The sequence below is a fragment of the Dryas octopetala genome, chromosome 3 (genome assembly GCF_963921425.1).
Source record: "Dryas octopetala chromosome 3, drDryOcto1.1, whole genome shotgun sequence".
NCBI classification, from domain to species: Eukaryota; Viridiplantae; Streptophyta; class Magnoliopsida; order Rosales; family Rosaceae; genus Dryas; species Dryas octopetala.
This window is the reverse complement of record NC_141368.1, coordinates 14,044,441-14,057,866: the sequence shown is the minus strand read 5'-3', so window position 1 is coordinate 14,057,866 and position 13,426 is coordinate 14,044,441. Positions and strand designations below refer to the sequence as shown.

At 34.5% G+C, this 13,426-nt stretch overlaps 2 protein-coding genes across 2 annotated transcripts; both read left to right on the top strand.

Moving 5' to 3' along the window:
* Positions 1–6,365: 6,365 nt before the first annotated feature.
* LOC147291171 (Prefoldin chaperone subunit family protein) lies at positions 6,366–8,385 on the top strand. Its single transcript, XM_086237844.1, has 4 exons — positions 6,366–6,600; positions 7,127–7,196; positions 7,291–7,381; positions 8,171–8,385. Exons 1-3 carry the CDS (start codon positions 6,460–6,462, stop codon positions 7,338–7,340), a joined length of 261 nt encoding a protein of 86 aa, XP_086093970.1. The 5' UTR covers positions 6,366–6,459; the 3' UTR covers positions 7,341–7,381; positions 8,171–8,385.
* A 1,778-nt stretch (positions 8,386–10,163) lies between these two features.
* TIC20-II (chloroplast import component Tic20-II) lies at positions 10,164–11,066 on the top strand. The gene has a single exon (XM_086237751.1). The coding sequence runs from the start codon at positions 10,252–10,254 to the stop codon at positions 10,894–10,896; it is 645 nt and encodes a 214-aa protein (XP_086093877.1). The 5' UTR covers positions 10,164–10,251; the 3' UTR covers positions 10,897–11,066.
* Positions 11,067–13,426: the final 2,360 nt, after the last annotated feature.

Below are 13,426 nucleotides of genomic sequence, written 5' to 3'. Positions count from 1 at the left end.
AGAAGTTTTTTAATATATAAGACATGAAAACACGTCTGAAGGTTTTCTATATAAGATTAATTTATTATGCACTCCCTAACAATGAAGTTTCTTCATCTATCTCAGTAGAGTATTTTCCAGTCAGTTGCATTTCAAAGTCTTCGTATTCTTTAATTATGGAATTCAGAAGTCTGAACTGAATCATATCAACTTTGTTATGCCAAGTCATACACAGCGAATCACTAGTGTTAAGGGATATTGTCATAAATAGAGATAGATTATGTAATTAGGATACGGTCCATATATTAATCCTACGACCAAGAACATTTTAGGGTTTAAGTCCTAAGGGATATAAGTCTCATGTTCATAACTTCTTTAAGATATTATTCCCTTAACTTAAAACCATGAACCTCTTCTATGCACACACAAATACGTATAGGTACATTACATATAAGAAGAATATGACATAAAAGACAACTTTGCCCTTGATAATAGAAATATGTATTCAAACTACATGTTGTGTGATATCCAACGATCGACCTTAGAGCACATTTCTAACAGTTTGGTCCCTCATGAAACCATAAGCTGATATCAACCCTTACTACTTATAAATTGGCTCGTAAGTTTCAGATTCCAAAACAAATACTAAAACAGTTTTAGATTCTGGTTGAGTTTAAGGAAGGGATCTTCAATATGAAGCTATAAAAAATGTAGCGCGAACACTTGTGACACATTGCAACGATTTTGGAGATTATACACTTTTGGCTATGCAATGTGGTGAGCTCTTAAGGTTTGATGAGGCTAGAAGTAAGATTTTTTGTTTGCCTTTCAAGCAATTCATAAGGCATTTGAGAATTTAGAGTAACATATGCTTTTACTGTTTCAGGTAATAAAAAAATAATTTAATATTTTCTCAACAAACATGTATTTAGAATTAATAGTTTCACTATATATCTTAGATTGTGGTTTACATTAATTAGATTTTTTGCATTTGGAGGATTTATTTGATTTACTGGGTCTGGAGCTATTCAAGTTTCAAAGGCAGCTGGTAAGAACATTACAGCAACCTTGTTATTCGTCGTGGGGATACTAGTGAATGCATCAGTCAATCTACTCAAGTAAGCAACATCGATAGATCCACACACCAAGGAGTAGAAGGCACCAGCGATCATTGTTGTGGACTTGTTTGGAGCAGCAGCAAGGGGACTGCTGGGTTTTCATGTGTCTACCATTTGTGAATGGTTGATGCTTACCATTTACATTTCTACTTGTTTGATTTTAGCATATGCTGCAAGTCATGTTAATTAATTAGTTGTCTCTTTTTCTTTTTTTCTTTTTTGTCCTTCATGAACAAATGTCGTTCACCTTGGACTACTATGTTATGAGTTTTTTTTTGTTATGTTATTTCACTATTTCTTACATTGGCTCCAATGTTATTTCAGTATTTCTTTACTTAATTTTTCTTAGATGTGAAGTTAGATTATTTGCTACTATGTTATCAAAAAATTTTGTATTCTGTTATATCTGTATTTCTTACGTATATTGGCTCCAATTTTATTTCAGTACTATTGCTTACAATTGAGGTTTTATATTTTGAAGGATAGATAGTGCAATATGTACGTACTACTTTCATTTTATGAAAAGAAACATTCTAGACTTTAAATCAGCATTAATTTTTGTATATAACACTATTCAACTGATGGCATGAGCTGAATAAGTATGAGAACATTGTTGAAGCAAAATATTCAAGTCTAAGATAATGATCACATGGAAATAAATACTACTAATTAATAGTGATAAACTTTTCCAAAGATATGCAAAACATATTACTCTTAAATTCATTGTGGATCGATTGTTTAGCTCTCTTCCTTTTCCATGATCAAGTAGCACTGAAGAATTATTAAAGAGAGAGGCAAAAGAACTATTACATGGCATGTACAACCCTGAATGATAGGTTTGCTATAATGATTTTTGTGTGATATGAGATATGAAGGCCATAGTACTTATTAAACTCGCTCCTTTCCTTTCAGCCTTAGTTTCTCACAAATTCTAATTTTAAAAATAAAAGACAAAATACGAGACTTGTAAGTGTGAACATTAATTATTAAATGTCATAATGAAAAAAATATATATATAGTATCATGATTAATGGAAGTAAATACACGCCAAGCATAACCAACAACATTTTTCTTATAACACAGTACGTTTGCACAAAATTTATCATTGTTGAGATAGCCAACTAGCATATTTACACAGTTTATCATGAAACTCTTCTACTTCACCTTCCAACTGGTTGCCCAACATGACAAATATATATAGTCCCGCCACTTATTGATAAGTAGGTCTTAATTACCACTAGCTCTTTTATACATTTCAATAAATCAATAAGATCTACCAAACTAGAGCATTGATCATTAGATGATGAACCTCCTGTATTACACTCAAAAGAATCAGTTTTAACAATAATTAACCAAATCATTATTTGCAACCACAACTTTAGCATTTACCCAATATATCATTTTTTAATATATCTATAAGTCTATTGTTTGATATCCAAATGCAAGCCATCATCATATCAAAAATAGTTTTGATTTCAAAACACAACTATGATAACTAATCTAAGCAACAAAATCGAAACAAATGTACAAAATATCATTTGCATGCATGAAAAAAAAAAAAAAAAAAAAAAGCACAGAAACAATATCTAAACTATAAAAGGAGAGGAATGGAGGCAAGCCGGTGACAGTGGCTGGATTCGGCATCGCGGATGGGGTCGACGTTGGGGGTGTGTGGGCTGGCTGGGTTTTGATTTTTTGTTTTTTTGTGTGTGTGTGGAAATTAGGGTATTTTGAATATTTAATTTGGGGGTGTGTTTTGAGAAATTAGAAAAATAAAAAAAGAAAAGGGTTAGGTGAGAAAAGAGTGTGTAATGAAAGGAAAATGGGTGTCTTCTTTTTTAATACTTCATTCATTATCGTCAATTTATATAAGGATAAAATCAAAAAAATTTAATTCTTTAATCAATTAATTAGAAGTAGGTCCAATTTTGGAGGGCCATTCAGACTAACACCATATAGGAATTTATATTTGTATTTAAATCTAATTTTTAAGGCTAAGGTCCAAAAAATAGACTTTTTAAAAATTTTGACTCATATATATTACTCTTAAAATTAAGATAATTAATATGAATTAATTTTAAAAATTATAAAAAATAATATCCGTTATGACATTTTTAATTAAAACATTCAAGATTATCTAGTTTTTATGTTTTATCATTTAAAATAATAAAAGATAGGGTAAATTACAATTTAATACCTCAACTTTATCTCGGATTTCAAGTTAGTACCTCAAGTTCAAAAAGTTGCAATTTCATGCCTCAACTTTCATTCTGTTTCAAGTTAATACATCTGTTAGTCTTGCCGTCAAAAAGACCGTTATCTGATGACGTGGCACACCACTAAAAGACTTTATTTCAATTTAGTACCTCAACTTTATCATATTTTTCAAGTGCATACCTCAAGTTTAAAAACTTGCAAATAAATAAATGTTTTCCAGTTTTTATCTCAACTTTACCCCAGTTTTTTACCCATCAAATCTTTACCAAAATTATCAATCTTATACTCATTTTGAAGCTATGAATTTTCTCTTTACAACCATATAAAAATCATGCAAAAAAAAGTTATGAAACCCAAGATAATTGGTCACAAAGTAGGCTACCCGAAAGTGCCAAATTTTTCAAACAAATTGACAATTTCAGGTAGCCTAATTTGTGACTACTTTTTTCGCGTTTCATAGCTCCTTTTTAAATTATTTTTATATGGTTATAAAGAGGAGATTCATAGCTTCAAAATGACTATAAAATTGTTGATTTTTGTGAAGATTTGATGAATCAAAATTTGGGGTGAAGTTGAGATAAAAACTAAAAAATATTTATTTATTTGCAAGTTTTTTAACTTAAAGTATGAACTTGAAAAACATGGTAAAGTTGAGGTGCTAAATTGAAATGAAGTCTTTTAGTGGTGTGCCACGTCATCAGATAACGGCATTTTTGACGGTCAAACTAACGGATGTATTAACTTAAAACAAAATGAAAATTGAGGCATGAAATTGTAACTTTTTGAACTTGGGGTACTAACTTGAAATCCGAGATAAAGTTGAGGTATTAAATTGTAATTTACCCTAAAATATAATATCCATTTAAATTATACAAATATTAAAAAAATGCATTAACCCATAAAATCAAAAATAATCAAACAAGTAAGAAAAAAAGTATATATAGGTATATTTCAATTGTACAAAACGACTCATGTGGGTCCTAATAGGGTATACCTCAACATAAATAAGTTGAGGTATACCTCAATAGAAGGAGCATGTATATATATATATACAAAAATGCTCTAAAACTAACTAGTTAGTAAGTTAATATAAAGTTAACCACCCTATTGGGCTCACTGCATAATGTAAACTCAAAATCTGAACCGTATATTTTTTAGGCCCTACTTCAAAGATTATCCCTGTAAAAAATCTCTAAAATCGGAAGTCATTTAGCCATTTGATTATAACAGCAACTATTTATATGCTTCTATCGAAAATACTGATCGTCTATTTATTTGATCTTAATTAGATGACTAAATGATTTCCGATTTAGTTGATTTTTTGTAATGATGATCTTTGAAGTATGACCTAAATAATTGATGGTTCGGATTATGAAATTAGTTATGTGATGGGCCCAAAAGCAAGGTTAGCTTCGTATTAACTTGCTAACTGTTAGCTTTAGAGCACTCCTATATATATATATATATATATATATACAGTTCAATTGTACCAATACCTAGGTTGGTATATATATATATATATATTCATATTCGATTAAGTGTGCACCAACGAACATGCGCACCTAATCTGAATGCTTGGTTTCCATCGCCGATCGGTCGGCCATGTTGCTTCATTCCTGAGTTTTTAGGGTAAATCCTCGTCTTTTTACCTCATCCCCTCTAAGGGTATAGAATGGGATTAGTGGAGGTGTTGTTATGTTAGGGTTTAGCTCTGGAATATTGGGCTCTTAGAGCTAAACCATATAAACGCCAACAAATCATCGATCGATTGGTACAATTGAAATGTACCAATAAAAAATTTTTTTTTCCTTATTTGATTATTTTCTATTTTGTGAGCTGATGTATTTTTATTAAATTTATATAATTTAAATCCCACTAATTTTAAGATATTATAATATTAAGATAATATAAAACTAGGATAATATTAAGATTTAATTATCATTAATTTTAGAAAAGGATTAGACATTTTTTAAAGAGTCCATAAATTATAAGGTACTGACAAAGCAAAATATTAACCAAAACCACTCAATTTATTTTTATTAACTTGCGGACACTATCTACCAGCCCCCCAAAATATAACATGCGGACACCTTCCAAAAGAAACACATCACAACCAAACCAACTGCACAAACATCCCAAAACTGATCTTCTTCTTTTCTTTTGCCAAATCGATTTCTTTCTTCAACTTTACCAAATCGACAATCGTTCATCTTCACTCACAAGCATCGTTCTGCAACTCCAAAAAAACTGCAGTTTCACTTGCAATTAGTAACTGCAACTGCAAGCCTGCAGCTCCAATAAACTGCAGTTTCACTTACACTGCAACTGCAAGCTTGCAACTCAAATAAACTGCAGTTTCAGTTCATTTGCAGTTTCAGAAACTACAGTTAGAAACTGCAGTTTCAGTTCACTTGCAATGTTCCATAAATTGCAGTTTCAGAAAAATTGAGCTTAAAAAAAAAATCAAGAACCTTCTACTGATAAGAAATCAAAGTAAGAGTCTACGTACCACAAGCTATGATCATGCCCAATCGAGGAGAAGTCGGAGTGGTCAGAGCAGATCCATTAGAAGGCTTCGATCAAGCACAGAAAAAGAGAGAGAGAGAGAGAGAGAGAGAGAGAGAGAGAGTCGGCGACATTACTCCCCTTTCTCACATCGATTTGCTGCATGTGGCGGCCAGCCGGTAGCGGGGAGGGTGAGTTGAGTCGGCTCCGGTGTAGGGAGCACACCGGTGGTCGCCATTCGTTGGAGGGGCCGGAGCAAGAAGCTTCGGTGTGGAGCAATGTGGATTGCGAGAGAAAGAGAGAGAGAAAATAACATATTTTTTTGATATCATAACTTACAAACGTGACCTTATTGTTAAATTTAAACAATAGGTATAGTAGAGGTTAAATAAAATGTTTGTCATGTATCCTAAAGTAATTAATTCTTTTTTAAATTAAAAGCATCTAGAAATATATTTTTGGATGTTAATGAAAAATAAAAAATAGGGTGGGTATATTAGTAAAACACTAGGTACAAAAAGCCTCTGCCCTTTAAGCTAATCCCCATTGACGTTGAGGACTGAAGAAGAATCAGAAACAAGTTGGCAGTTTCTTAACAGAACCAAGAAGGCCGAAGAAGAAAACCAAAAGGGAAGGAGAGATGACAGGCGCTGCTACGCCGTCGTTTAAGACAAATACGGGCACTGCCGCAGCCGCAGCAGACTCCAAAGTCGATCTCATGAAGCAGATACGGAGCCACGAGGTTGCAATTGCAGAGCTCAATGCTCTTTCATCGTCTCGGGTAACCTCTCTCTATATTTATTTATTTACTTTCCCAAAAAAAATAAAAACCGATTTTTATTTTCCTGTATTTAGTTGCATTCTTTGAACTTATTATTGAGTTGGAGATACATGAATCGTGTTTGTGTAGAATATTCTGAATTGGGTAATTTCGTTTGGAAACAATATATTAATTTGGTTACATGGCTTTATGCCATAAGCTACTGGTTTTAGGTTTAAATGGTTTATTTGAAAAATTCAGGTTCACCTTAAGCATTGGAACCGTATTATATGCACAGATTAATAGTTCTTAATCGTGGTTTATTTGGGTTTGGTTATGCCTTTGACTTTGAGCTTAGCATACTGTCTTTTACTCTAAATTCTAGAAAGCCAGCAAACTCCCTTGTTCATTTTTATTTCTTAATGCTCTGACTATTATTTTTAAAATTCTAGAATCCCAATTGGCTTTCTCTTCCTCTTGTTTGGTAGGAATGCTTTGTTAGTTTACAGAGATATGAATATGCTAATATTGTTCTTCTTGATCACAGGCTGTCTATCAGAAGAATGGGAACTTATATTTCCGTACAACAATCCAGAAAGCAACAGCATCTGAACAAAGTAACAAATCATCTCTATCGACTTTGGTATTTGTCTCTGCATTTAAACAGCTCCATTGATGCGATTTTCATTCTTCATTGTGGATATTGTGCAGAACAAATTGATTTCTCTAAAGCAAGCCTAGGAAAGCTGAATTCTTCTTGATATAACTTGGCTTATTGATGCTAGCCCTACAGCTTTCTAAGGTAAATACCCCTGCATTAATATGCACATAGATTCATTAGAGATATGTCCAATCCAAGTGCTGAGATGTATTTGAATGGTAAAGATATGTGTGGTTTTCTTCCAGTACCATTCTGTTTCAGCTGGTATGAGATAAGCTTGAGTGCTTACTATGACCTGTCTCTGACTTTACCTCTTTTTGCAATATGTTTGTGAATGCATTCTTTTCATCTTAATCCATTGGTTTAAATTCAATTATTGTCTTTCATAGTGCAAAGGGAGCTAAGGAATAATATTGGAGAAAACGTTATATTTATTTGTCATTGTATAGGTATATAAAGTAGTCTTTATATCTTATTACAGTGTCAATTGTATGTACCAAAACAAGTAGTGTAACTATCAACTCATATCAAAATGAATCAAATAATTTGGCTTTAGGTTGCTTCAAATTCTGTAGACGACTATACTTATTTCAACTTTTGGGGATGACTTCATGTACACCCATGTGGGATGCCCAAATTTCAAGGATCTTTCTTGAGGTTTTGTTTTTTTGACATTTATACCCCATATGGTCGAAGAAGGAGGTAAATGACTAGTTCAACTATAATCTGATATAAGTACTCAAACTAGTTTGACTTTAATAAGTTTAGAGGGATTGAGAAACCTATAAGAAAACACTTTTTTTTTTTTGTCATAATTTGTGGAAAGAATGTTACATATTATGGTTTTAAAAAGAGAAATTGGGTAAAATCATTATTTTTAGAAATAAGTTCCAACGATTATCATTAATAATAGTTTCTCAATACGTGCAGGCTATGCAGCATAGAGAATCACAAGGGGTATACTTACTAGATGATAATTACAGGGTGTGTAAGCGTCTGAAATGAAGGGCCAAGTGAAGTCCTTGTAATTTGGATATAACACAGATGGTGTATCTGAATTTAAATCTGAATTTCAGTACAAACTATTTTATGATGTGATTATTTCTTATTTTCCAACTAGTTTAATCAAATCTAGAAGTTGTCAATTACTTTGAGGCAATTTGGTTATGATGTTTGATTATCTATTCAAATTCTGTTTTTATATGAACAACTCAACATATATATACACACAAGCGACCACATGTACATAAAAGCTAAACTTAAGTAACCTCTATTTTATTGTTATTCTCTCTGTTATTATTTTTCCAAATATTAGTATTTCTCTCGTAGGTTTAACCCAAATGTAGGTGTTTTAAGAGGAAGAAATACTAGTTTACTATTAATCCAATGGTATCTTATAACTTACAAGTTACTTGCATATGTATTATTAAATAAAGCTTGAAAGAATGCATTAGGGTGTTGTACATGCCATTGAGGAAGAAATAAAATTGCCTGATACCAAATTAGTGAATAAAAATATAAAAGGAAATTCCAGCTTATTTTGTATCTTCAGGCTTTTGAGTGTCTTAAATTACCATTAGATATATGGGAATCTTGACATGTGTCTTTTCTATACTCTCACCGTGATAAGAGTGTACAGATTGCACTCTTTAAGCTTAGAAATTTGCACAAATCAAAAAACTGAAAATCAAACTTACCTTGGAAGTTTATTGTGCAAAGGCTTTTGTCAAAGTGGCCTATTTTGCATGGACAATCTCTTTGGGAAAGGTATTAACAATGAAGATTTGATACTTATAATTGGTGTTGTGAACAAACTAATGAGCGGTTGAAGCACTTCTTGCTTCATAGTCCTCTTGCATGGGAGTCATGGTGACTTTTCTCCTTACTTTTGGTATTTCTTCTGTGTTACCGTCGTCTATTTCTGAAATGTTGGCTGCTAACATGATAGTTTGTTGAACAGAATAGTTGCGGGGACTTGAAGGCAGCCCTTTGAGGATGTTATTTTCTGGACTTCCTGTTGCTTCTCGCCTTCATTTTGTTCCGTTTTAACTTTCATCTTCTTCTTTTGTTACATTTGTAATTTTTCTTATACTTATCGTTGACATGTTTGCACGTTTTGGTGATATAAAATAAAGTAATTACATTGCCCCTCTCGTCATTAGGAAAAAAAAAATCATTAGATATCCATAATCAATTATCTTATCCCCCAAAACTTTGTACCCAACAATGATACCAGCCTACAAAGCCTACATTAATGAATGGCATTTGTGTTTCATCATGAAAGACCATTAGAATCCTTCATGGCCAGTGGAGTTGAAAAAGGCATACTGTGCAATATCTTTGATCCTCTGGATTGGAGTTAGAAAGAGGAAGTCAGAGGAATTTTCTTGTCTACCACATCACTGGAGTTGGAACTAGTACACATTTAAAGAAAAATAATTGGTAGCCTCTAGTTCCACTCTTAGCCAAAATTGGCTACAGAGTGATTTATGATGCTACAAACATTCCTAAACCGTTTACCTAAAAAAAAAAACATTCCTAAAGCAAAATTAGCAGCATCATGCCTAATGCCTGCTGGAGCCTGGAACTGGTTTCTGCCATCTATGAGCAGCGGTTATGATTTAGGTTGGTTGCACAAATGTGTTGAATGATCTTAGCTGTGGAGATTAGACCTATTGGGTTGTTTCAAAATTTGGATACTTGAGAGAACAATCTACAAGGCTAAGCAACGTTTTTACTTTTTTTATGGCGAATTAAAATCATATTACATATTTTGGCCAAAAAAAAAAATCATATTACATATTGAAATGAAGGCCGTCCAATGGCCCAAACTGGTTCCAACTTGGGCCTCACTTACTGGGCCATGGTCTAATATTTATCTATCTATCTATACACACACCCCATCATCAACAATATAGCATAAACCCAAAAATAATATAGCATAAACCCAGTCTGTCTGTCTCTTTTGTCTCTGTGCAGCTAAGCTAAGCTAAGCAATTAGGCTATTAGCTATGGCCTCCTCCATACCTCTCCTCCGGCTCTCCCTCAGTCCCAGCCCCAAAACCCTAATACCCAAATCGTATCCCTCCTTCCCCTCCACCCTGACGGCCCGGTCAGTCTCTCACCCGAAACCCAAACCCAAAGCGACCATCACCTGCATGTCGTACAAGCCCTCTTCCTCCAACAACCCACCAACCCCGGCCACGGATCGATTAATCTCAGCCGTTGCTTACACTCTCCCTTTCTTCAACTCCCTCCAGTATGGGCGTTACCTGTTTTTCCAGTTCCCCAAATTGGGTCTTCTCTTCGAGCCATTACTCCCCTTATTGGGCCTCTACAGATCCATGCCCTATTCAAGCTTCGTGGCCTTCTTTGCCCTCTATCTGGGGGTGGTCAGAAACCCTAGCTTCAGCCACTATGTAAGGTTCAATGCGATGCAGGCTGTCACCTTGGACGTGCTCTTGGTGCTGCCGCTCCTCATCCAGAGGATATTCAGTCCGGGTCGGGCCGGCTTAGGCTACAAGCTCATGGTTTGGGGGCATAATGGTATTTTCGTCTTCAGCATTTTCTGCTTTCTTTATGGTTTGGTAAGTTCCATTCTGGGTCGCACTCCCTACTTGCCCTTTGTTGCTGATGCGGCCGCCAGGCAGATCTAACAAACACACAACTTGTAGCTTGTTATAAACAAACAATTATCTCTTTCTTTTGCTTGTGTATTTTTTCTTCTTTCTCTTTCCAAATTGAGGTCAAAGGATTGATGGTTTTTCTTTTTTTTCTTTATCTATGTATGTATTCGTTTTTTTCATCTGTTTAGCATTGTTTTCTATGCGTTGGCTGTTAATATGGACATGTAATCCATGATTTAAGTAATAGGAAATTTAATTTTGTAAGACATTAGTAAATAATATTCAAGATATATAATCTGCAATAGAAGAACAACAAATCAAGTAAATAAGTCATGCATTTATGCTCAAAGTTCGGTTCAGGAACGCACACAAACCTAACTTTGAGCATCAACATAGAGATGTAGGACGTGAAGTTTCAGGTGGAGGGCATTAAACTTTCGCCAAGGTGAAGATTATTGGACGATGGCACAAGCCAAGTGTGACTCAATTTGATGCATGAGGAGCTATAACTTATAGCTAGTTACAGATGGTGGTGCAGCTTTCTTTGAAACTAATGAAAACTAGTAATAAATGCTCAATGTGGTATACAGACATTGAAGGTAAAAGAAGGGGAATTGACCTCTAAAGTTTGACATTGTGTTCCAAATGTCATGTTTTTATATAAATGCCATCGTGTCATTTGCCTATAAAAAGGGATCAGACCCATGCAACTTATCACCCTAAACATTCATTTTCTACGAGCTAGAGTGAGTACTCTTTACTGGTATTTGTGAGGATCAGCTGAGAGGGATGTACAAGGGTTCAAGGGCTCGGGTTTTAGATATTAAAGACGAGTGGTTCTAGCTATTTCTCAATAGTCAAGAAAGATCGGAACACCCCTCGTGGATGTACCTCAAATTAGCAGGAAACCATTCTTACTAACCAAATTGTTGCAAGAATCCCAACAAATGGTATCAGAGCAACCAGGTTCGGCTGGGAGGAACAGGAAAAGGCATCTTGATGGGGAAGTTCGAGGTGGAGCCCTTTGACGGAAAAAATAACTTTTGCCTGTGGCAAAGCACAGTTAAAGATATATTGGTGAAACAAAGGTTGGTCAAAGCATTAACTGATACCAAATCAGATTCTATGTCAAAGGAAGATTGAGAGGAACTTGAGATGAAAGTTGTGAGCGTCATTCGTCAATGTCTCGCACTTGACTACTTTGAGGTAAGAATACAATTGTTTGAATGAAACTTCTGCTCTGAGGTTATGGAAAAAATTTATATGTCAAGATCGCTCACAAATAAATTGTTTCTTAGAAAACAGTTATATTGATTGTGTATGGAAGAAGGAATAAATGTTATGGATCATCTCAATATTTTTAACAAAACTAGTACACAGTTGTTAAATGTTGAGGTGGAGGTTAATGAGGAGAATAGAGCAATTCTGCTCTTGGCTTCTCTCTCATCTTTTTATACACTTGTAAATACACTTTTGGTTGGGAAAGATACTCTGAGTGTTGGTGAGGTGACAGCAGCTCTCTTGGAGACCTAGACGCTCAGGAAGCTAGGAAACGGTCCCCAAGCAGAAGGATTTGTGGCCAAAAATGAATCAAACCACCAGAGTTGGATAAGCAACAAAAGAGTCTCTGAAAACAAAGGAAGACCATGCTCACAATCAAAAGTGCAGAATGGAGGAAAATACGAGTGCTACTACTTCCAAAAAGAGGGACACCTGAAAAAGGATTGCAGCAAAGAATGCGACATCTGGAGGAAAAAGAAAAGTCCACCAATTCAGATCAAGCGTGCATTGCACAAGATAATTTAGATGGTAACAATAATTGATTATCATTAACCACAAGTATGAATTATCTTTCTGACTAATGGTTATTGGATTCTGGATGTTCTTATCACATGTGTCCATATAGGGAATGGTTTGACACTTACAAACCCTATAATGGAGGAACCGTTCTAATGGGAAACGATGCAGTATGCAAAACTGTTGGAATTGGTACCATTAAAAGTAAAATGTTTGATGGTATAATAAAAACACTAGGTGATGTGCAGCATGTCCCTGACCTTAAAAAGTATTTAGTTTCTTTGGGTACACTTGACTCAAATGGTTTTACCTTCTCAGCAATAGTTGGGGTCCTGAAAGTTTTCAAAGGGGCCATGGTTATCACGAAGGCAAAAAGTCGAGGACATTTGTATGTATTGGCAAAGAATAAAGTTATAGGTGGAGCAGCTTTGACTTTGGATTCGAGTACTAATAACACTACTCTATGGCATCTACACCTTGACCATACGAGTGAAAAAGGTCTACAGGAACTTCACAGACTAATATGCTTGTTAAGGTAAAAACTTATAAACTTAGTTTTTGCAAGTATTTCTTGTAAGCAATAAAATGCAGGGTCAGCTTCAAAGCTGGGCAACATACAAGTAAGGATGTGTTGGAGTACATACACTGAGATGTAAGGGGACTCATAACAGTTCCACCCAAAAGTGGAGCGGTATATTTTGTCACATTTATTGATGACTTTTCTAAAAAAGTGTCGGTCTATTTCATGAAGCACAATAATGAA